The 25366-nt window shown below is 41.0% G+C and overlaps 1 protein-coding gene across 1 annotated transcript in view; it reads right to left on the bottom strand.

Annotated features, from left to right (window-relative positions):
* Window positions 1-25366, bottom strand: part of ARFGEF3 (ARFGEF family member 3) — a 77635-nt gene that overhangs the window by 33123 nt on the left and 19146 nt on the right. Inside the window, exons 5-18 of the mRNA XM_083367118.1 lie at window positions 23962-24030; window positions 19991-20113; window positions 19102-19144; window positions 17268-17346; window positions 12673-12777; window positions 10222-10546; window positions 9490-9602; window positions 7916-8826; window positions 7061-7227; window positions 5871-6036; window positions 5389-5496; window positions 4509-4724; window positions 3412-3522; window positions 2016-2166 (exon numbers count right to left, since the gene is read on the bottom strand). Coding sequence (XP_083223244.1) covers window positions 2016-2166; window positions 3412-3522; window positions 4509-4724; window positions 5389-5496; window positions 5871-6036; window positions 7061-7227; window positions 7916-8826; window positions 9490-9602; window positions 10222-10546; window positions 12673-12777; window positions 17268-17346; window positions 19102-19144; window positions 19991-20113; window positions 23962-24030 — 2687 coding nt within the window. The remainder of the gene's footprint in view (window positions 1-2015; window positions 2167-3411; window positions 3523-4508; window positions 4725-5388; window positions 5497-5870; window positions 6037-7060; window positions 7228-7915; window positions 8827-9489; window positions 9603-10221; window positions 10547-12672; window positions 12778-17267; window positions 17347-19101; window positions 19145-19990; window positions 20114-23961; window positions 24031-25366) is intronic.

The raw sequence follows: 25366 nt of genomic DNA, 5'->3' as shown, positions 1-25366 counted from the left end.
GACCCGCTCCCTCCTCAACCAGGAGGTCAGTGAGGATCCCTTGCAGGGGCGTGCCGAGGAATTTAGTCAACATCTGTCGGACAAAATCGCTCGGATTCGGACCGGTTTGGACTCCGACTGGGCAGTATCGGATGATCAGGACACGAGTGATCTTGTCGATGTCATCTGGGAGGAGTTCGATCCTGTGACTCCGGAGGAAGTGGACAGGATCATGGGGAGGCTGAGCTCCACCACATGTTTATTGGACCCGTGCCCTTCCTGGCTGGTTTATGCAGCCCGGGAGGGGACACGAAGCTGGTTCCAGGCGGTTATAGCTGTTTCTTTGAGTGAGGGCAGTTTTCCCGCCGCCTTGAAGGAGGCGGTGGTGAGACCTCTCCTCAAGAAGCCTACCTTGGATCCGGCTGTTTTGAATAACTTTCGTCCGGTCTCCAACCTTCGCTTCCTTGCGAAGGTTGTTGAGAGTGTGGTGGCACATCAGCTCCCTCTGGTCCTGGATGAAGCGGATTATCTAGACCCGTACCAATCGGGCTTCAGGCCTGGGTACAGCACGGAGACGGCATTGGTCGCGCTGGTGAATGATCTCTGGAGGGCTCGGGACAGAGGATACTCCTCTGTTCTAGTCCTATTAGACCTCTCAGCGGCTTTCGATACCATCGACCATGGTATCTTGCTGCGGCGTCTCAGGGGATTGGGAGTGGGAGGCACGGTTCTTCAGTGGTTCTCCTCCTATCTCCTGGGACGTTCGCAGTCGGTGTTGACGGGGGGGCAGAGGTCGACCGCGAGGCCTCTCGCTTGTGGAGTCCCTCAGGGGTCGGTCCTCTCGCCCCTTCTGTTCAACATCTACATGAAGCCGCTGGGTGAGATCATTCGTGGTTTTGGAGTTGGGTATCATCAGTATGCTGATGATACCCAACTTTTCATTTCGACCCCAAACCACCCCAGTGATGCCCTCGACGTGATGTCCCGGTGCCTGGAGGCGGTCCGGGTCTGGATGGGGAGGAACAGGCTTCGTCTCAACCCTGACAAGACGGAGTGGCTGTGCGTACCGGCATCCCGGGATATTCAGGATATCCCACCCCTCATTATGGGGGGTGAGTCATTACCTCCTGTAGATAGGGCTCGCAACTTGGGAGTCCTCCTAGATTCACAGCTCTCTTTAGAAGACCATATTGTAGCTGTAACTAGGGGGGCGTTCGCCCAGGTTCACCTGGTGCGCCAGTTGCGGCCCTATCTAGACCGGGATGCCTTGCGCACGGTCACTCATGCGCTCGTGACCTCTCGTCTTGATTACTGCAACGCTCTCTACATGGGGCTACCCTTGAAGACCACTCGGAGGCTCCAGCTGGCACAGAATGCAGCCGCGAGAGTTGTGTCGGGGGTCTCCCGATACTCCCGTGTTACACCTTTGCTCCGCGAGCTGCATTGGTTGCCAGTTGTCTTCCGGGTGAGGTTCAAGGTGTTGGTAATGACCTACAAAGCCCTCCATGGCATGGGTCCAGAATACCTTGGGGAGCACCTGCAGCCGGCGTCAACTTCCCTCCGCCCAGTACGCTCCCACAGAGAGGGCCTCCTCAGGGTGCCGCCGGTCAAAGAATGCCGACTGGTGGCCCCCAGGGGGAGAGCGTTCTCTGTGGGTGCACCGGACTTATGGAACCATCTTCCGGTAGAGCTCCGGATGGCGCCCGACCTCCGCTCCTTCCGGCGCGACCTTAAAACCCATCTCTTTAAGGAAGCGGGCCTGGCCTGATGGGATGGGGTGGGTTTGTTATTATGACTTTAATTTTAAATTTGTACTATTTGTACTATGGGCATTGTTTAATCATGTTTTAATAATTTTAACTTTTGTATTTGTCTTTTACGTATTGCCCTGTTAACCGCCCTGAGTCTCTTGAGAGAAGGGCGGTATATAAATTAAATAAATAAATAAATAAAATAAATAAGTTCATTTTGGAGAAAGCTGCCTGCAAGCGCCCCACATTACAGTCTAAATTGGCTCAACCAAAGAGTTTCCTTACCTGAACACATGAGGCCAACAGTCTGGATTGTGGCTTCCCATCTCCAATCCCACAGCAAGAACAGCATCCATGCATAAAACATGAGCGGTGTGGAGGCAGACACCGTGCGCCTTGCCCATCTGCTCTAGTTTTTGCTCCACTTTCTGTTTTACTGTATCATTATATATTCAGACAGAAAAGAATCTCTTTTAAAAGCCTATCGAGTTTCAGTACAATAGTATAAATACCCCTGAGCCTTTTTTACATCTTTCCAGCAAATTAAAGCAGAAGTGGCCTGAGATAGGCCCCCGAAGGACCCAGAGTGGGTGGGGTTAAAATGTTAATTTCTTAATTTAGCTGTGGTGGATTGGAGGCATTTCATATGTGGAGAGTATGGAAGTACCACCCTACCCCACTCAATCAAGTCATTTTTCCCCCTCCTTTGCAAGTGAAGAGTCAAAATGGGTGCCATTAGGTTCTGGAATGCTTAAGGAAACTATTTTGCCCATTCCAGTGTCACCACAATATCATTTATTATGCCACCCAAATCCCCAGGCAGAAGAAAAAGAAGTGAAATTCCCAGTCCAAAAAAATAAAAAAAACCTGCCCTATCCTGCATTAAGAAGGGATGCGGTGGCTCAGTGGGTTAGGACGCTGAGCTTGTCGATCGGAAGGTCGGCAGTTTGGCGGGTCGAATCCCGAGTGCCGCGTAACAGAGTGAGCGCCTGTTATGCGTCCCAGCTTCTGCCAACCTAGCAGTTCGAAAGCACGTAAAAATGCAAGTAGAAAAATAGGGACCACTACGGTGGGAAGGTAACAGCGTTCCGTGCGCCTTTGGCGTCTAGTCATGCCGGCCACATGACCACGGAGACGTCCTCGGACAAGCGCTGGCTCTTCGGCTTTGAAACGGAGATGAGCACCGGCCCCTAGAGTCGGAAACGACTAGCACACATGTGCGGGGGAACCTTTACCTTTACCTTTTTATCCTGCATTAAAGCACGGAGAGGAAAAGAAGATCATTCCCGCTGGCACTGTTCCCAATCTTCAAATATTTAGCAGAAAAGGTAAAAAAATATTGAATGCAGGCAGGTTAAATGGGCAATTTTTCTGCTTGCCAGCTTTTTCAAGATTGGAAAAGTCAACTGCACATTGTCACCTATTGTGACAATTCTATGCCATAATAAAATCTATTTCTAAAGTGACTCTATGGAAAATGTCTATTTTTTGTTGTTTTTGTTTTATCCACTGAGATTCTGACTATTTTAAATCTGCAAAAGCTTTTCTTTCTTTGCTTAAAAGGAAGCATTCTTGATCTTTGCAGAAGATGCTCGCCCACAATAAGAAGGGTAAAAAAAAAGAGCAATACGGAGATCGTGAATATCTGACTGGGAGCCTCTGAACATCTGAGAAGTCGTACCTTGAGCAATGGCATCGCTGGGCTCTTGTGCATCTCTCTCTTCTTTCTCCTCTTGAACACACGAGGCAGCTGCCATCTGAGCAAGGGCTGATGCACAATTAGCGGCAACACCTATGATCAGGAGGAAAGCATCTGATGAATTATAGTTCATTCCAGGAGCTGTTAACCCTGTTGTCAACTCTGCAACGAAGCTGGCTGCAGCCATTTTTTCGTTTTGGATTGCCACCAGAAGGGGAGCGAGGGAGAAGGTATTTCTGGTCGTCTAAACATGAGCAACCCCTTCATGGATTACTGCCTTGTTGTGGCGAAGGGGCTCGCGTAATTCAATGAAGCTATGAGCTATGCCGTGCATGGCCACCCAAGACACAGGTCATAGCAGAGTTCTGACAAAACGTGATCCACTGGAGAAGGAAATGGCAACCCACTCCAGTATCTTTGCCATGAAAACTCCATGGAGAGTACAAAAAGGACCTCCTAGAGCAGGGGTAGGCAACCTCGGCTCTTTTATGACTCATGGACTTCAACTCCCAGAATTCCTGAGCCCAGCTGGCTCAGGAATTCTGGGAGTTGAAGTCCATGAGTCATAAAAGAGCCGAGGTTGCCTACCCCTGTCCTAGAGGAACGTTGTCCATGGGGTTGCAATGGGTTGGACACGACTTCGCAACTAACAACAACAAACATGATCAACTCTTGTGGGAACCAAGGTCATTCCCATGCCGGAGGGACGGAGGAGGATCGTTGAGTTAGAAAAGCCCGCCAAGGGGTTCTGTTGGGCAGCATGACTAGAGGGGTGGGAATTGTTACATTGTATTACTTTGATTCTTGGAGGGTGGGGGAAGGTTTAGATCTGGTTTCACTTTTGAACGTGCCGATATTATGTATCCAATAAACATGTTCTTTGAGGAACTTTTTTGCCTCGGAGTTCTGATTTATTTGGTCTTATCGATCAGAATCCTGACACATGTATTTGCTAAACATCTGGTAGCACAAAAGGGACAGGTCACACAGTGTAATGCTCTTCTACATTGAAACTTCTTTGGATACTGAAAGAGTGCCGCCCGGGTTTATCGAAACATGAAAACTACGCCAATGAATACCTAAAGCACAACTGAGCCGGGCTGCTTTCCTTAGTCCATCCAGGCTCATGCAGATGGCATCTTTCTCCTTTTGATTCTGCTCCTTGATGCCTTCAGCCCCAAGAATGAATGCTAAACCTTTGGAGCTCCCTGCCATGCGGCCAGTCAGAGGTGTTGATAAGGTATCAATCAAATTCTTCCAGCAACCAATCAGAAGGTGTCGTGCAAAAGCAACTCCTGAAGCAGAGGAAAGTGAAAGACCGTCTTACGAATTATTCTAACTATGCTAAATATTTAATCAGAAGTTATATCGAAGTATGGGAGGGGGACAGTAATTCCCTCCCATCATGATCCTGATGGAAATTCTCTCCGTTATATTGACATTAGCCCAGGAAAATACCTTCCACAGATGCTTATGGGATCATTTCCCCCCCCCCCCGGAGCTAATAGAAGGGCAGAGAGGGGATTTTCATAGGACAAGGACAAGGTGAGGCCAAGATTGAGAAAGAAAGAAAGAAAGAAAGAAAGAAAGAAAGAAAGAAAGAAAGAAAGAAAGAAAGAAAGAAAGAAAGAAAGAAAGAAGAGAAATTATTTCAAAGGTTGTGAATTATTCCAAAATCAAGCAGATGTTTTTTTCCACAATGTACATGTTAATGAACCATAACTTTGATGACATCTATGAAATGCCCCAAATGAAAAAAACCCCCAAAACTATAATTCATTGTCACAGGTAAAAGCTGGAACCAGATTTTAAATGAGATCTGTATCGCACAGGCAGATAGAGAAAACACCCGAAAAGGCAACATTTCCCTTTCAATCAATAGCTAAATCTTTAGCCAAAAATATGACACACATATATGTGACATGTGAGCCACGCTGCCCACTGTGCACATCCTTTCACCTGCCATCAGCGCATCATCTGGTTTCCAGGACTGGGATAGAGGAGATTGTTTGGAAGCCGAAGCCATCAGCTGCCCGCCTATTGCACTGCTTCCCAAGCCATCGATGTCTGCAAAGGAAAAACATCTGGATAAATCATCTGCAAAGCCATCAGCTGCCTGCCTACTGCACTGCTTCCCAAGCCATCGATGTCTGCAAAGGAAAAACATCTGGATAAATCATCTGCAAAGCATCACTCTTCTTTCTTGCCTTCATCTCAGTGGCATTGGTAAAGTCATGAACATCAGCTTGAAATTATTAAGCCTAATAGCTCACCCATCAAGGATACAATATCAGATGGATACCCATAATATTTATTTCTAACATGTTAAACTCTGATATAAATGCATTTACTTATGTTAGCGCGCGCACACACACACACACACACACACACACGCTTGCTTTTATATAGTACCCAAAGGGCAACGCTGTCATGGAACCAACCTGTCAGCATGGTGATGAGTGGAAGGCTATGCTCTTCGGGATTTCCCCAATAACCAGCTTCCCCAAGAAGATTTCTCTCCAATACTTGATGGTAAAGTTCTTCAACCCAGGCCTGAGAAAATACCATCAATACTCCACTGGACTGGACCTGTTTCATGAATTCCTTCTGCAGAATGAAAGAACGTGCATTTAGTCAGTAAGATACAGCTAGACCAGGGATAGGCAACCTTGGCTCTTTTATGACTCTTGGACTTCAACTCCCAGAATTTCTGAGCCAGCTGGCTCAGGATTTCTGGGAATTGAAGTCCACGAGTCATAAAAGAGCCAAGGTTGCCTACCCCTGAGCAAGACGTATTGTTTCTTTCTTAAAGTTTTACATACACAAATGTAATAGTGACATACAGCTGCAGCATCCAACGGAGATAAAAAAAAATATATTGCTATGTTTACAAAGGGGAAAACCTCAGGGCCTCTCTCTCTCTCTCTTTCTCTCAAGCCACTCTGAGGCAATATCAAATTATATGTAAGCACTATAAATCTTAAGATTTGTGTGCTCTCCTCTTTCATTTCCTCTCACTGAACAATTACTTCATTTCCTTTAGGTTTCTGAGCAGTTTAGTGTTTGTCTGAATTCAGGGCATTATGGCTGGTGTGCATCAAAGAAAGAAGTGATGCAAGCATGTCCCTTTCCCTGTATTGAAAGATTCCCTCTGAATCAGGAAAAGCTTGCATTCATTTTTAATTTTGGATTCATCTTCTGATTAATGCTATCTAAACCCTAAAATGAGGTGGCTGGATGGAGTCACTGAAGCAGTAGGCGTGAGCCTAGATGGACTCCAGAAGATGGTAGAGGACAGGAAGGCCTGGAGGAACGTTGTCCATAGGGTCGCGATGGGTCGGACACGACTTCGCAACTAACAACAACAACAAAACCCTAAAATTACAGAAGCAGAGGAAATTGACATCTAAATCTCCGTGGCATTCCATGGATCCCTCTTCCTCAAATCCACGCAGCTATGTTCTGTCTTTAGAGTAACTGATCTCTGATGCGGCAACTGTGATTATTCTGTTCACGCTCATGAGCCAAAGGAAGATTCAATGTGATCACTGAACTGTAGATTTATAGAACAGGATGTGGCCAAGTGCAACATGTTCGCCATTGTAGGGGTCAAGGTAGGCTTTGACCTCACCAGTAATACAGGGGACTGAGCTGGTTTCTTCCGATAGTATTCTGCATTTGACATCTTCAGGTTGAGCAGAAGTGTGTAGTGAGAGATTACATAGAGGCTATCTGCGTTCATCAGGTTTTGGAAGTTAAAGCTGACATTCCCTTCAATTCCTGGAGAATGCATCATACCTAATAAGTACAGAGAGACGGGAATTATGCACAAGAACCAACCAAATAAATAACAATAATTTAACACTGTTGATACCACCTAGAAAAAAGTAAAATAGCTGGAGTAATGAACACAGTGCTGGATTGGGTTTGGGTTAGTGATGGTTTTCTGGGTAAGTTTTAGATATGGCCCTGTTTCCCACAAGTTGTTGTTAGTTGCGAAGTTGTGTCCGACCCATCGCGACCCCATGGACAACGTTCCTCCAGGCCTTCCCTCAAGGAGATATGCCCAAACCGCCCCCACCATCACTGGAATCCCTGTTCCAATTTTGAAGATGCTGAAAATACCAAGATGGTAAAGAAAATCAAAATAAATAATTGAAATGACTTCTCCTACTACCTATAGATACGATATGGCATGACATGGCTGAATCAGATTTGCTTATGCAAACAAACTATTCAGTGGATTTTTAGGACAAGAAAAATGCTGGAATAATATCTCATTCTTAGATCTTTCCTAAAAGGTCCACAAGGACCAGATATTCTTTTAGTTAAAATAAAATGTGATACACACATATAGACATGAAAGAGAGAGAGAGAGAGAGAGAGAGAGAGAGAGAGAGAGAGAGAGAGAGAGAGAGAGAGAGAGAGAGAGATTCTAATATAGGAATTGACTATTAATGAGAAGGCAAATGAGAAGCTTACAAACCTGAACAAAAAGTTGAAGAAAAGTTCTGGAGAGCCAAATCCACCTCTTCTACTGTAGCAAGTGCTATAAGATGAGGAAGGAGGGTTTCAAGAGCCTGAATAAATAATCTGGCACTCTGCTGATCTGCTTCCTGGTTCCTAAGTAGCTTCAAGGAAAGGGCAGCAGTTCGCAAAGACTTGTGACCGGGACAATCTCGTGGCGTCTGTTCTTCATCAGCTAAAGAACAGTTATCTGAACCTATATCTGACACATCTGATCTTCCAGAATCTTTTTCTGCTGCCATGGAATATTGGTCACACGAATCAAATTCAGTTCTGGAAAGATCCTGGTCTTCAACGCTGAAGTTACTCTCGCTGTATCTAGATCCACACGAGCGGGCCTTGCAATCAACAGAGAGGAAATTAGTTATATCTGGATAGACAACATTATGGCTCCGTTGAACTACATCCGGCTGGTCAACTGTTTCTGATTCTGGCTCTTTATAATGAATTTCTTTGCCTGCTGGTCCAGCTGGGGATTGCAAAGAATTCTTTCGAATTTCAGAATGATCGTCTGGTGTCGTCTGTCCCATATCTCCTTCAAGGGTGGTCTGACCAGTATCTGTGGTAACGCTAATACTAATGTCAGGACTCTTTTCGTGGCCTGCCTCCCAGGGGGCATGTTCCGATGATAGGATACGTCTTTGCCACCTAAAATCAGCATCGTTGATCTCCATAGAATCCCTACTGGTCTCAGCCCCCTCTTTTAGCTCGTCTAACTTCCGGAGAAGCAGATGGACTTGCTCCTGATCAAGGCCCTTTCCTTGACTTAGCTCATCCAGAGTCCCAAGCAGGGCGCAGACACAGGACACCGAGGCATAACAGGCTTCAATACCACCTTTTATGCAGGCTTCAGTCATACCATCCAAGATTCTACAATGTAAAGAAATACAAGACACCCTTCACTCTTACGCGTCCCAGATCAATTATACATTAGGTAAAGAATTTATACTATAAAAAGGAGAGACGGTCTCATCTCTTTGGTAGTGAGTTAGCATTTGATTAATCAAATCCATGTGATTCATTAATAAAGGCATCCATCTGATAAAACAAAGGCTTGCCTTTGGTTGTATTCCAGTCATTAACAGGACTGCAAAGAAAAAAATCCTACAGATGTTGTAATTAAGATTTTTTTTCATGATGTCTCAGAATATCTATGATGCATGCCTGCATACCAGCATATTTTAGAACCAAAGGTCTTCAGTTCTGAACTGAAGAAGCTTCCTGGATGAGAAGTGAAACAACTTCAAGGAAAAACCAAGGAAGTCCAGTTGCCTTTTGAAGAAAAAAAAAAGCAGCTTTGGGACAACCATGAGTGGGATGGCTGAGAATTTACATAGACCTTTTGCTTATTTTAGAATTATTTAACAGATTCTTAGACTTTTAGATTTGCACACTCAGTTGAAGAACAAGACTGTGCTAATTAGAATCCTGGAAAGCCTATTGAATTAAATACTGTCAAAGAGGAAGAAAATATTTGTTTCAAGCAATCAAGCAACATAGTTATTAAACATTGTAAAATAATGGGGTACATACAGTTTAAGAAGGTCCAGGTGGTATTTTCTTTTTGAAATGGATCTTTTTCTTGATTCTGGTTCTGTGGAGCAGGGACCTGCTAAATCACAAAGCCGCCGAGGGCTTCCAAGAATCTAAATATAAGGCAATTTAAAAAGCATCGGATTAACGCATTATTTTAAAGTCACTTTCCTAGTGAGATGGGCGAAATAAACTGGGTTTTTTTTCTTTCTTTTTTTTCTTCAAAATTTCCAGTTAATCCTGAAATACCTTGTCAAAATTTATTTCCAAATTCAAGCAAACAAGGAAATTATTAAGGATGGTGCCACAATTGTTTCTTTTCATCACAGTATTGTTTCATAAATTTTATTTATTTTATTTTTATTTAAATACAATACAAACATAACACATATAAATCTAAATAAAAAACAGTATAAAAAATTACAAATACTACAGTGCACCCACCCCCCGGAGACCATTTTTACTACCTATGTTTCTTCTCATATAACAACTAGCAATATACAATATATTTCAATTGTGCCCTTATCCCCTCCAGAACAGCATATACTGTATATTCTTGAGCAGGTTTATTCCCTTTGCCTTCCACCAAGACTGTTTTTTATAAAACCATCCCATATTTCATTATAATTATTTACTTTAATCATCCCTTTTTTAAATTTAATTTCTGTTAAACAAATTTAACTGCAGTTTCAGTTGACAGGTTTAAAAACCAACCAGGCAGTGTAAATTCACCTCTTTCATGATCTTGATAGCTTCTACTCTGTGCTGGGGTGGGGGATACAGAAGCATCCGATGGTAGAGAGATTGTAGAACAGGCTTCATAGACTCCAGGGAGCCCACTAACCGAACAAGCTCTGCTGCAATGTAATAGATAGTTCGTGCAACAGGACTACTCAGGGCAGGGGCAGTTGTAGAACAGCCTGAGCCTCGGCCATGGTCAGAGACCCCGGCAGAAGGAGAATCGGCTTCATGACCAGTGTGGCTGTGAGCAGATGTGATAGTTTTGTCATGAACAGGATTGCCCAAGATGACTATCAGGGCTGGACACAGCTGCTTCCTGAGGAAAAATAAATTAAAGAGAAAGTGTGGGAGAAGGAATGAAGGATTCAGTGTCTGAAGAAATAGTTAAAATAGGGGTTTTTTTCTTTTATGTCGGAAAAGAAAGTATGGTTCTATAGAAAAAAATGAATAATCGAAAATAACTGAAACACAGAATGATTTGACTTATAAACAGAATTAAGGCTTTGGCATTTAGCCCACCAACCCTTCATCCTCCTTCATCCATGTGCCTTAATTTGTATTTATTTTTTGACTGATTTATTCCCTATTTCATGCTCATAGACTTTAGGCATGGAATATGAGCAAATTCTGGACTAGAAAAAAAAAGATTACAGATGGTCCTTGAGATACGGAGCCTGCCATCATGTCACAACAGCTGTTAAGCAAAATGGCCTCGCTTAATGATTCCACCTCTTGATGCAAACATTAAATGGATGCAAATGTTTGTTAAATTGAGCACCCAATACCTCAGGGATAGGCGAGGCCCTTGGGGGCCCAGGGTCACCTGCCCCATTCTCCCAAGGCTATACCCACCCCCTCTAAGGCATCCTGTGCTTTGCTTCTTGCCTCTCAAGGTTCTCATAGTTCTTCAGCCTCCATTCCACCCAGTGAGCAATGGAGATCAAGCTATCTTGACCTTGCAAGCCTCCAGCTGCCTTCCTACCCAGCAAGCAAGGGGAGATCAGGCCAGCAGTTTTCAAACTCCTGTGAGCGAAGGGAGATCAGGCTGGTAACTAAAATGACACATTTATCTTTCAACTACTTATATTCAAATATTTGTTCAATCCATGAGCTATTTTGAGATCTCCTTGAATAACTTTTCTACCATTTACTCTGCTTTTTCTCGGATGCTTCCAACTCATACTATAGCTCCATGGGAATGGGAATGGCATTCTCTATAGGCACAGTAATATTTACTTTGTCCAGATGATACCCAGTTTGTTGCTTTAAAAGCAATAAAAGTAAAAGGTAAAGGTTCCCCTGCACATGCGTGCTAGTCGTTTCCGACTCTAGAGGCTGGTGCTCATCTCTGTTTCAAAGCCGAAGAGCCAGCGCTTGTCCGAGGACGTCTCCGTGGTCATGTGGCCGGCATGACTAGATGCCAAAGGCACACGGAACGCTGTTACCTTCCCACCGTAGTGGTCCCTATTTTTCTACTTGCATTTTTATGTGCTTTCGAACTGCTAGGTTGGCAGAAGCTGGGACGAGTAACAGGCGCTCACTCTGTAACGCAGCACTTGGGATTCGACCCGCCAAACTACCGACCTTCTGATCGACAAGCTCAGCATCCTAACCCACTGAGCCACCGCGTCCCTTTTAAAAGCAATATTCTAATGCAAATTTACATTAATTTTCCGAACCCCTTGTGGTCTTAATTTTTTTTTAGCATATGAGCATTAAAGAAAGCTACCAGCCGTAGATGATAGACATATGATTCTCAGAAAAGAAATAGCTGCAATAAAGAGTTGCAGATAGGTAAGCATTGTCTGATGTCCTTGCCTACTCCAGAATGCTGTAAAGCCACAAGGTGTAGCACTGAAGTATTGGAGAAGTACCGATCCCAGTTCAAATCTTTACTTTACCAAAAGACTGACTGTGGGATTTTGGACTGGTTATTCTTTCTTAACATACCTCGCAGGTTTATAAGGTAAATGGAGATGCCCATATATGCCCTGTTGAACTCACTGAGAAAAAAACAAAAAGTTATCAGTGCAATCCCTCAGTCCATTCAATTTGCATGCCCTCTTAATAACTTTTTCTCTCCTTGGTTAGAGAAATAGCTTTGCATTAAGTCACCCTACTGTGAAAGGCACAGGGTCATTCATGAAGACCAACTTTAGTGTAAGACCCCAGCTTCCTCTGTTGCAGTTTCAGTGGGGGGAGGTTTTTTTTTTCTGGGTGGTGTTTTTCTCAAAGACAGATGTGGCTTCTGATGTGCAGCACAAAAGACCGAGATTTTTGGTCATGAAGCAATTTCAGCCTCAGATAGATTGAATTTCCTAAGCATTTTCCCCCTCTTTTAATCTAAATAAGTACTACCTCTGCTCAAATATGCAGACCGAGGAAGATTTATACAAGTCTGAAACTCTGTTCTTTTTAATCATTCAAAGCACATCTACTTACCAGATGAGGTCAGTAAATCCTTTATGGTGGTGCATGCCAGCAGAGAAGCTATTCAGCATAGAAAGAATGCATTCCAGGTAGAGAAGCTGCAACTGCTGGTTCTCACTGAAAAATGGAAGCACGATGCATAGAGATAATGAAAAAGCAAGCACCGCATACTTTCCCATGAGTCAGGAAAAAAAAGAAAGTCCTCTCCAAGGGCAAGGCAAGAAAAAGGCAGCTGTGTGCAAATATGGGGGTCAAAACTACACCTAGCGCATTACTTGTGAAAATGAAAGAAGGCTGAAAACATCCACAAACCTAGCAGTTAAATATTTGGGTGCACTAAAAAGAGCATGTTCCTGCAACTGATTTGATGTTATAGTATGTGAGAATGACCTTCAGAAACCAGGCCCAGAGGCACTGTCTAGGACAGGGGCCTGCAACCTTGACAACTTTAAGACTTGTGGACTTCAGCTCCCAGAATTCCTCAGCCAGTCCACAAGTCTTAAAGTTGTCAAGGTTGCAGGCCCCTGGTCTAGGGAATAGTCAGATAAGAGACACCATAGCTTGTAGCTGGATAGTTCTCAGGTGTAAAGGAGATGGTAGGAGAATTGTACGTCCATGTCTGCAAGATCCTGTTAATGTACTCTTACACTAAAGTAGAAATAGATAATCTGATCATATTTCCTGCCTAGTGTACCTGGTAAGTAAGAAAAAGGTACAGGTGGTCCTCGTCTTACAACAGTTCATTTAGTGACCATTCAAAGTTACAACAGCATTGAAAAAAGTAACTTACGACGTTTTCCCCACTTACAACCATTGCAGCATCCCCATGGTCACGGGATCAAAATTCAGATTCTTAATAACTGACTCGTATTTATGATGGCTGTGGTGTCTGAGGATCATGTGATCACCTTTTGCGACCTTCTGACAAGTAAAGTCAATGGGGAAGCCAGATTCACTTAACAACTGTGTTACTAACTTAACAATTGCAGTGATTCACTTAACAACCGTGGCAAGAAAGCTCATAGAATGGAACAAAATTTGTTTAACAAATGTTAAACAAACACTTAGCAACAGAAATTTTGGGATCAATTGTGGTCGTAAATCGAGGACTACTGGTATAGGCAGAAATGGGGTGAGAGTGCTGAAAGTTACTTCTGTGACTCATATTCTAATCATGTTCCAGTCATAGGCAATTAGTTTATATATCATTACCTTATAGTTTTGGAAGGGCATTTGCATTATCGCATATATCCTGCCCATTTATTGAATGTTGGCTCAATCTCTTAATATTATGAACATGGCATCTAGTCATATATCTGCCTCTATATCTTTGTGTACAGAAGACTGCCTTTGTGCGTGACTCCTTCCTTAAGGACTAAGATATTTTTGTCAGGTTGCTATTATTATCTATACGCAAACCCAATATATCTGCCCAAATAAAAATATGCATGCACATACAAATAAAATGAAATGGTTCCAGTTGCAATGAACATTTTATTTATCATTAAGATGCAGCAATGTGAGGCTAATTAAGAGTTTCCTAATGAATTTTATATGAAATGCTGTGACTGGGACGTCTCAGTTTTATATCACTGCTCCATGTGATCACAAATAGGGCCTCACCATTCAGGCAACTTAGTATTCCAGGAGATACGGTAATTGTTTAAGTATTTTGTTTTTAAGTCATTAGGGGGTCTATACACAAGTACCGAATTATGAACCCTATTAATCTTCTCCGCTCAACAATTTCACTATGCTCACAAATTACCCAGCAACTGAGAATAGAAATAATAATGATCTAGTTAGATACTCTACCAAGTAGAAAATAATGAAGAAAACCTCTATCTTACTGCCTTGGTGAATTCCACTGCGTTTTTTTTTTTTTAAAAGACGATGCTATAGTTGGAGACATGGAAGTCTCTCTTCACTGAATGACGTGCCTCATGCACATGTCTCTGATCACAAACACATTTACATTTTGAAGATTAATTTAAAGAAAACTAAACCCCAAACTTGCAGGTACATACCTTGCTTAGATATAGAGGGGGTAATAACGCATGCCTAAAGGCTTGTTAATATTTTAAGATGTATTTCTCTATGCTTATTTCTGATCTAGCTACTTGGGAAGCAGCTAAATGTATGGTTTTCAAACAGCCTGCCAAGGTGTATTATCCCAATGATACATTATCAATAATGCAAGAGGATTTTATATATAAGGAGACAGAGAGAGAGAGAGATTTCCTCTGAGATAGCAATTAGAAGAAATGAAGCACTACCAGAGAACAGTATAATTAATTTTTCTACATGTACAGCCCTGAAGGAAAGCAGAGCTGGCTAGATTTAGGCTTTCTATTTAAGATATGGGGCACGGACATTGCTGCCTGCTCAAGATTGCTCATTCTCAAGTGGGGAGAAAAGAAACAGGGAAACACCGTCTCCCCTATTCCCTTCCATGTTCTTTGTTGGTACCTTAGAAAAGGAAAGATAACACTGTGTGGTTTCTGTTTGCGCTTTAGAGTCCCAGTTAGAATTTCAATGCTTTTTATTTCCTTACTGTTCTCCAGGATATTTTAAATTTTCTCTGTGTTGACTGGCAGATAATTTCTTTTTCTCAAATTATTCTACACAGGCTGGTTAAGTGATGCTAGATCAAGAGGATGTTGTAGGATTCTAGCAGGGAAATAATCAGAGACTTTTAGTATTAAGAATAAACCAGACCAGATTTCTATGATAAGCAATGATGGTTTAATGGAAAGAGGCCACTACAATGGTTATCTCCACCAATAGTCCAGAAATTATCTGGTCTTCTCTCCTAGACTCTGCAATGCCCAGAAAGCTTTTACCATTAACAGTGAGACAGATAATACTAGTACTGGTAATGGTGTTTAAGGCCCTACATGGCATGGGGCCGGAGTACCTTAGGGAGCACCTGCTGCCGGCATCAACTTCCCTCCGCCCTGTACGCTCCCACAGAGAGGGCCTCCTCAGGGTGCCACCGATCAGAGAATGTCAGTTGGTGGCCCCCAGGGGGAGGTCCTTCTCTGTGGACACCCCAGAACTATGGAATCGGTTGCCGGTTGAGCTCCGGATGGCACCCGACCTTCGCTCCTTCCGTTGCGAGCTGAAGACACATTTATTTGAACAAGCCGGCTTGGCCTGATGGGGGATGGGTTGGGGTTTTTATTGTCATTTTTAATATATGTATTTACTGTTTTTAGCTTGGGCATATGTTTAATATTTTTTAACTTTTGTATTTTTGTATTTTTTATATCTCTGCCCTGTTCACCGCCCTGAGTCCTTCGGGAGAAGGGCGGTATATAAATAAAATTATTAATTATTTTTATTATTATTATTATTATTATTATTATTATTATTATTATTATTATTATTATTATTATGAATTGGCTTCTATTTATATTTATTTTTCAGTTTTTATTTAAAGTAAAATATATCTAGCTTGAGTCCTGGTGAATCCATACAGTCAACAATGTAGTTTTTGAGGCTAAAATATGAAATGATTTTGTGACACCCTTTATTCAAAATGTTTTTTTCCTCATGCCCTTGTTTAGCTTACAACCCTTGTAAGTCCTTGAGATCCTTCAATTCTGCTTATCTTGTATTCTCAAACAAGGTCAACCAGATACTCTCACTGCTGAGACTTTACAATTGTTCATATTTATCATAAGATGTTTTTTTAGTATTCTTATCCTGAAAGGTGGGACATTATTTATTATAATAAAGAAATAATAGATAACAATAAACCACACTTCCAAAAGCCCTACTGAAATAATTAAAAACATACCCAGCAATGCAATAAACCTCTCTAACAAATTGCATGCAATTAAAAAGTAGTTAGATATCACTTGCAAATAATTATAGTTATTTAGGTACACAAGTAATCACAGTTCCTAAACTTATAGAAATGTATATACTACTACATAAATTATAATAATAATTACTGGGAACAATAATTGTCTGTTCCTCCAACATAATCTGTAGTTGTCCCATCCAATATTCAATTAATTTTCTACAATGAAGCTCATGTACTGCAATGTAACACATCAAGAACTAATTTGCCAAAATGTGTTCTGTCACGCAAGGAAATCTGTTTACTGCTAACTGCTTACACAGAGCAGTTTTTGTGGTAACAATGCCAAAATGTGGGGTACCCTTTTAAATATTCAAAATACAATAGGAATTAACACCCCAAATGCGGAGTACAATAACAAAACCAAAACTAATACTGCAAGGATCTGCCTGGAAGACTGCACCTGGCAGAGCAAATATCTGCCAGTGAAAAATTACAGCATTTGTTTTTTTGTAATATGTTCTGCATTATACCCATATTTCAAAATTACACAAAACTTGTTTTTCATAGTTTTACTGATGATGGAAAACATGGGATGTAGGAGTTTAGGAACAGAGTGTGCTGTATACAGTACAGAACATATCTATGGCTCTGAATATGGTCAGGCTAGTGTTATGCTTGTAAAATTAATCAACTAGTACAAATCTAAGCTTGATTCAATAGGACAGATAGGAAACCCAACCAAGAACAGGGTAGATATCCCCCCTGACTTCATTTATATTTAGAAACACTCACTTACCTGATGGCTGTCTGAAGTTTTTCACAGAGGACCACGAAGACAGAGACAACATCATCACAGAATGACTCAGTGGTGGAATCTCCAAAGTAAATAAAAGGCATGGATTAACAGCTTCAGATATATGCTATACCAAAATTGGGCACATGTAATATCTCCAATCTTGGCAACTGGACCCATCACACATGGATGACTGGGATATCGTATTGCAAGAAAAACTCCATCGTAGAGCAACTCTATCAAGAATCTTACCAGCTCACAAATCAAATAAGTGACAATTTGGAGTGCATAATCTACTGAGTGTGAATTCTGCAAATTTCTCTGTAGAGGACATCACTTGCACTGGTCATGTTAGCATATCATACAGTTATAGACTGTGGGAAACAATTATGAGCTGACCCATAACAAATCTGTTGGGATTTCAGATGTACTGTACCAACATACATTCAACCTGTTTCAACCTCTGCCAAACCTTTGAAAAAAAGATAAAACCTATGAGCTGAAATTTTCTTGGTATACATGAAGTAATTTCTACCTTCTAATTGCTCACTCATTAGCTATGCAAAACTGCTAGAAACTATTCATATTCACTGCAGCCTTGTATGTTGCAATTATGCTAGAATCTAACTAGCATGGCTACCTCATATTTCTCATCTCCCCTAATGAAAATGGTAGTCTAAGCTACAACATGCAAAAGATACTAGTTTTAAAAAACTGATATAAAATAGGAGCACATGTGAACTAAATATTGGAGCGGGGTCCCTAACCCCTGGGCTGCAGCCCACAACTGGGCTGCGGCCCTTTCGAAACCAGGCTACACAAGTAGCAGGCACTCGAGTGTGAAGGTCTATTTGCCCCTTTTGTAAAAGGAGCTGTGACTGTTTGCATGCCCACTCCTTTGCCCCTGACCAAGAAGTTGATGGGAATTGAAACAGTTCAAGAGGAACTTAAGTCTGGTCATTTAACAACTGTTTGAAGTTACCATGGCTTCAGAAAGGGAGCCTTATGGCTCCTAAAGCACTTCTGCCTGACATAAAACTTTGTGCCACCTACCCACAGTCACATGATCACAATCTGAGTGCTTGGCATTCTGTTCACGCTTACAACCGGTTGTCAAGGACCTCATAATCCTGAACATCTGAAGTCTATTCCTACATCCTGCATTTCTATTCCCTTCTGTGTGTGAAGGGGAGCTGACATCCTCCCACAGGGTGCTGAAATGGAGCTTAAATCTTGATGATTAAAACTCTATTTCTGCATCCTGCCAAAAGGGTTCTGTCTATCAAGGAGAACTGATATCTTTTGGCAGGCAGCTCTTTTCAGCCTACCAAAGGATATCAATCCCTAGAGATAAAATGGAATTGAACTTCAGGTGGGATTTTCAGCTCCTGAGAAGAGAGGCAGAGCAATAAGGTAAGAGCACTGATTGCCTCAGGTAAGTGAGGGAGATCCGGTACAGATGTCTTTCCCTCAGGTGATGAAAATCCTGCTTGGATTTCAACAGGGAGGATTTTCAGCTCTTGAGGATCTCCCTCACCCTCATATTCCTTACCTGGGACTCCATCCATTTAATGATCTGTGCAATCACTTAATGACCACAATCAGGAGTGTGGGAATTGTGATCATTGAGCAGTCATATGAACAGTCACCTGTAGTCTTGCTTAACAACTGCTTTGCTCAATGACTGAGATTCCAGTCCCAATTGAGGTTATTAAGCAAGATCCCTGTATTACGTTGCCTATCTCTGGTCCTTTTTTATGAAAGTAAAACACCATAATTTTGCACAAATATGAAAGTTAACAAATAAATCATTTTCTCAAAATTAATTAACTGGTACCTGAATTCTTGAAACCTTGAAGAACTCCTTGGCTTTCAGTCATCTATCAAAGGAGAATAGAGGTAATATCATGGTTCCGATAGATGAAACCCATCAAAAGAACTTCAAGGCAAAAATTCTTCCTTAAAGAACAGTTTATTCAGGAAGCAAAATATCGGCAGTACATAGTTGAACCCAAAAACTAAATTTCCTTTCCCTGGTACAAAGTAACAAAGTGCAATTCTCACCCCCAATAAGGTGTCATAAATCACATTCTCCAATTAGCCTAAAACACAGGGTTTCTCCCCAGCTTCTCAGGCCACCAAAATGTTATCAGTTCGTCCTTGGGTTCCCACAAAGCAGTGTTATTATTATGGCTAGCTGAGCTTGAGCATTTATCCCAGCCTCCCCCCCCTCCCTTCTGCACCTATTTCTAAATACCAGAAAAAGCATGTTAAAAGCAAAGAGAAAATGGCTGCAATTTTCATCAGTTGTCAGAGTGGGACAATCCAATGTTTACAGTGTTGACAGGTACTGTCAATAACACAGACAAAACACAAGTAGCAATCTTAGTCTAGACAAATTTCTTACTTTACAATTTGTAGAAATTTGCTCCTGAAGCAGGAAAAAGTTCATATTTTTCTAGGCTCAGATAAAATCTGATCCAGAGGACTCAGGGCGGCTTGTAAGCTGCCCTGAGTCTTCGGAGAAGGGCAGGATATAAATGGAATTAAAATAAAAATAAATAAAAAATAAAATGTCAGAGCCTGCTAAAAATTACCTTTTTTGGCTAGGCTTTAATAGTTTGAAAAAACCTATTTATAAATCCAGTTTTGTGAGCATTACACCAACTCTAACTGAAGCATAAGCAGCAAAGGCCAGTATCATTACAGATGCCTCATTGACTCACTGTATTTTCTTGCTTTTGCCGTAATTGTAAAATCAAATCACTCAACATCTGGCTGAGGGTTGCCCGTACAGCTGTATTAATACTCCGCTGGTGATAACTGGAAATATAAGTTTCAATACAAACCTGTTTGGGGAAAAGGAAAAGAGACAATACTGTAGGAGCAATACAGTTATACTGATTAGATGATAATGTGCAGGTAGTCCTCAACTTATGACCACAATTGAGCCCAACATTTCTGTTGCTAAGTGAGACATCTGTTAAGTGAGCTTTGCCCTATTTTATGATCTTTCTTGCCAAAGTTATTAAGTGAATCACTGCAGTTTTTAAGTCAGTAACACGGTTAAGCGAATCTAGTTTCCCCATTGACTTCGCTTGTCAAAAGATTGCAAAAGGTCATCACATGACCCCAGGATACAGCAACTGTCATAAATGTGAGTCAGCTGTCAAACATCCGAATGTAAATCACATGATCATGGAGATGCTGCAATGGTCATAAGTGCGAAAAATGGTCATAAGTCACTTTTTCAGTGCTGTTGTAACTTTGAACACACACTAAATGAACTGTTGTAGGTCGAGGACTATTTGTATATCAGCTATTTTAGACATAAGTCACTATTCCAGATAGCTGTCAACACATATTTGCATTTTTCTCTCTTTCTTTTATCTTATTATACTGCTGAGTACTAAAGTCTCATTTCATAATAATATATACAAAACAGAAAACTAATAGCAGTCACATTTTGCTACGTTTTTAAAAAACTTTGATAGAAGCTGCTTGCTTGAAAGAGTTCAAGAGAGTGAGGAGGGGGAAGAAAAAGGTTAAATTTTGGGAAAGGGAGGAGTGGGTAGAGAAATTAAGAGAAGCAGAAGGGGACTTACAATTACACCCATCAGATCGAAGTTTGGGAGAGAAGGTTGATAGAATTAGACATCAGATTACGTTATTAGAACAGGTTGATTTGGCCCAGAAAATTCGAAGTGTCAGGTAGCACCATTTTGAGCACGCTAACAAAGCAGGGCGTTAGTTGACTTACCAGTTGAAGAAAGAGAAAGAGAAAAGGTTTATTGATCAACTACAAGATGAGACAGGAGAGATTAGAGTAGATATGGATGGAAAGAAGAGGATTGCACAAGATTTTTTTTCACGCCTATACTTTGGAGAAGAGGTACAGGAGAATAAGATCTTGGACTATCTGACTTATGTGGATCCCCCTGTAGTCCCACAAGACATGAGGGAGCTTTTGAATGAAGAAATAACAGAGGGGGAGATAGAAAGTGTGATCAGGAGTCAAAAGATGGGTAAGACTCCAGGGACAGATGGCTTGCCTGCCGAAATTTATAAATTGCTCTCAGAGACTTTGGTGAAATATTTGAAAGATCTATTTCACACAGTTTTAGAGGAATCTGTAGTTCCCAAATTTTGGTCCGAAGCCTATATCACAATAATTCCTAAAGAAGGCACTGATCACTCACAAATCAAGAATTATAGACCTATCTCCCTTTTAAATACAGATTACAAGATCTTTGCTTCTATTATGGCTGGGAGACTTAAAAGATTTTTGAGTAGCTTTATTCATAGTGACCAAAATGGTTTTTTACCATCTAGGAAGATTAGGGATAACTTGAGAATCATAATCGATGTGCTGGAGTATTATGAGGCCCAACCCGATAAACAGTTAGCATTGGTATTCCTTGATGCCCAAAAGGCATTTGATAAGGTGAATTGGAGGTATCTAAACGGGTTATTGAGGTACATGGATTTTGGTCCAAGGTTTTTGAATGCATTCCAGGAGATTTATAAGGAGCAAACTGTCAAAATTTTGATTAATGGAGAGGAATCGGAAGAGGTGAAAATAGCGAGAGGAACGAGGCAAGGCTGTCCTATGTCTCCCTTGTTATTTATTTTATCTTTGGAGCCATTTTTGAGAGCCTTGAGAGGAGACCCAGAAGTTAAAGGGTTGAGGATAAAAGAACAATAATATAAAGTCCAGGCGTTCGCAGACGATTTAGTGTTTATTCTTGAAGAACCTATAAATTTGGGTAAGCGTCTCTTGGAGAAGTTGGAGGAGTATGGAGAGGTGGCAGAGTTACAGATCAACAGAGAAAAAACAAAAGTTATGGTAAAGAATATGATGATAGCACAAAGGCTGGAGTTGCAAGGCAAGTTGGGGCTGCAGGTGGAACGTAAGGTAAAGTATCTGGCTCACAGAACGGTGCTCCTCAATTAAAGAAAACAACTATCAAAATTATTGGTACAAATATCCAAGGATTTGGAGAAGCGGAACAAATTGCCCCTGTCTTTATTTGGTAGAATAGCATTAATAAAGATGCAGGTTTTGTCGAGATTTCTCTGTCTTTTTCAAACAGCTCCAGTGAAGTTAGACAATTCGTTTTTTAAGAACTTGGAGAGACTTGTTTCTAGATTTGTTTGGGCAAATAAAAAACCTCAGGTTAAAGCTAAGATAATGTAAGGACCAAAGGCAGAGGGAGGACTTGGGCTCCCTAATTGGAAGTATTATTATGTTGCGGCGTTGTTAGTTTGGATAAGGGAGTGGATGACTCTCCAAAATAGGCAGTTGTTAGCATTAGAGGGACATGATCTATCCCAAGGGTGGCATGCTCATCTGTGGCGGGAGTCAGGAAGCCCACCGAAATATTTTATTAGGCATTATTTGCGTAATACACTATTAGGGGCTTGGTCGTTAGTTAGGAAGAAGTTTTATATGAGGACACCGTATTGGCTGTCGCCGATGGAAGCACTGACCTACCCTAAAGTGTTTAACCCACTGGGTGATTTATAAAGAATTATTGCATTCAAATGGAGAATTAAAATCTAAATCGCCATTGCAGGAACAGAGTATCCAGGTAGATTGGTGGACGTATATGCAGCTTCGCAGTTGGTTTATGAAGGAGTGATGCCAGGGATTACTAGAGAAGCTCAAGGATTCGATAAGATTCTTTTTGGGAAAAGTGAGAAGTTGCTGGCAAAATGTTATTCTTTACTATTGGATACGGATGGGTTAAATGAACTTACAGAGGGCTTTAGGGTCGCCTGGGAAAGGAATCTCGGTTACCAAATTGACCGTGATAATTGGCGGTCCATTTGGGAGAAAAATGTTAGGCTAACGAAATCTACTGCGTATAAGGAGAACGCTTATAAGATGATGTTTCGTTGGCATCTCCCTCCAGCTAGATTGGGTAAAATGTTTTTGGGTGTTTCTCCAACGTGTTGGAAGTGTGGAGAAAGTGAGGGCACCTATTACCACCAGTGATGGACCTGCGATGAAGCGAGGAAGTATTGGCATCGGCTTCATATATGGTTGAATGAGATTTTGGGAGATTCTGTTAAACTGACTCCTGAAACGTGTTTGTTAGGCTTAAAACCAGACAATCTGAATAGATCTGCATGGTATTTGATGACACATTTGTTAACGGCGGCACGGATATTATGGGCTCAATATTGGAAGAATTCTGTTAGTCCTCCTGAGGATCTGTTAATCAAGAAATTCATTGATTGTGCGGAATCAGACCGTTTGACCATGCTGTTGAAAGATAAGGGGGATATAGATTATTATTTATTTTGGAGACTGTGGTATGAATGGTTGACAAAAAGGAATGGTTACAGGAAGGATTGATTATATATTGTAACAGCAACTTGTCTTAATTATTAGAATGTTTATTATTATGTTTTGTATTTTTTTAAAGAATTTTAATAAGCACTGCAATGTATTGTTATGATGTAGTTGTGGACGATTTCAATAAAATAAAATAAAAATATATTTTAAATAAAAGAGAGAGAGTGAGGAGGGAATAACAACTTCTCCCAAAACAATTACGTGCATTAGAGATACATGACTGACATAAATCTAGCATCGTGAATGGGAAAAAAACCCGTAATCTAATGGGAAGCACATTGTTTTATTAAACAGATCAATTTCCAATTTCATTTCCAATTGACAGAGAATACTCACTTCAGCAATCTTAAGTACAGAACTTCCGTTCAACACAAATGTTGGAGTGTATGTTATGCAGAGCAGTACCTAGATTTAAACAAATACAGCACAAAAGAATTTTAGATTGACGATTCTCTAAGTTAAAAACATGTTAATTGTCAAAAGTGATGAACATCAATCTGGAAGCCAGTCTACAGCATATTTGTCTATTATCTGACTGCAAAATCATACAACAAACAGAGGACCATAATGTTAAAGCCAGAATAAAACCTCACAAACAATGTAATGCAATGCAATCCAGTGTAGTGCAGTGCAATGCAATAATAATAAATAATAAAAGTAATACAATCCAAACAAAGGCAGCACATAATTCAAAGGTCTCTGAGTAGTTCAAGGATCTTGACATTAATTGTATCAGGCTTTTATAAAACGTTTATATACTGACTACCGATTATGCAAACTACTGTCTAGCACATCCTGAACTATCAGCATGAAAATGTTTATAGTGCCAAGAATAAAATTATAAATATTTTAAGACCATCCTGATCCAACCTCTAATGGGGAAAGATCTACAGTGGCAACCAGGAATATTAACTCTCTCTGCTAAAACAGCATATCTACAACGCTATGAATTAAATTTATAGGGCAAAAACAGTTTTGTAACACTATAAATCAATGAAATAAGCTACAAAGGACAAATATTACACATGTCTTATTTTGCAAGGATATTGAATGGCTGCAGTGTAGAAATCTGAGAAAATTAAGAATGCCTCTGCATGTAGCAAGTGAAAATATAGATCTCATTCAAGCTTGGTCTTGGAAGGAGACAAATGGAACAGAAAAAAATCCTCCCCACTATAAAAAAGGAATTAATTTCAGTGACATCCATTGACATGATTTGTGGCACTTACTACCACTTTTCTGAATGCAAAGTGGCTGAATATTAAATACTTTGGATGTTGTTGTCAATTTTTCATTGATGTAGCGTCAGCTAGCTGTGCATTTGGCATTTCATAAAGAATGTACAAAATCTGTGAAATCCAAACCATCATACAAAAATGTTTATATATTGTTTATGCTTCAAAGTTATTTATAACTGCCCTGCTTAGGAATCCAAATGTCACTGCAGGAATTGGTAGTGAAATCCTCAAGCCACAGGACACAATCCCAGGGAACATATAATTAATTGTTATTCATTCATTCATCATACTATGTGGCCACTATCTCACAAAACATGACTCAGGGTGGTATACAATAAAAAAAACTATAACACAGTAATGTAAAAAACAGGCATCAATTAAAAATATTAACATTATGATTAACAGGCAAGGAGGGAGCAACAAATATTAACAACAGGACCACTTTGGCAACTCACTTTGGCAACCACTTTGGAATCCCAAGGCCTTTTCACACAACCATATTT

This window comes from Vipera ursinii, assembly GCF_947247035.1.
Source record: "Vipera ursinii genome assembly, chromosome: 1".
In the NCBI taxonomy this organism is placed as follows: Eukaryota; Metazoa; Chordata; class Lepidosauria; order Squamata; family Viperidae; genus Vipera; species Vipera ursinii.
The sequence above is the reverse complement of the archived record's forward strand: the minus strand, read 5'-3'. Positions and strand labels throughout refer to the sequence as shown.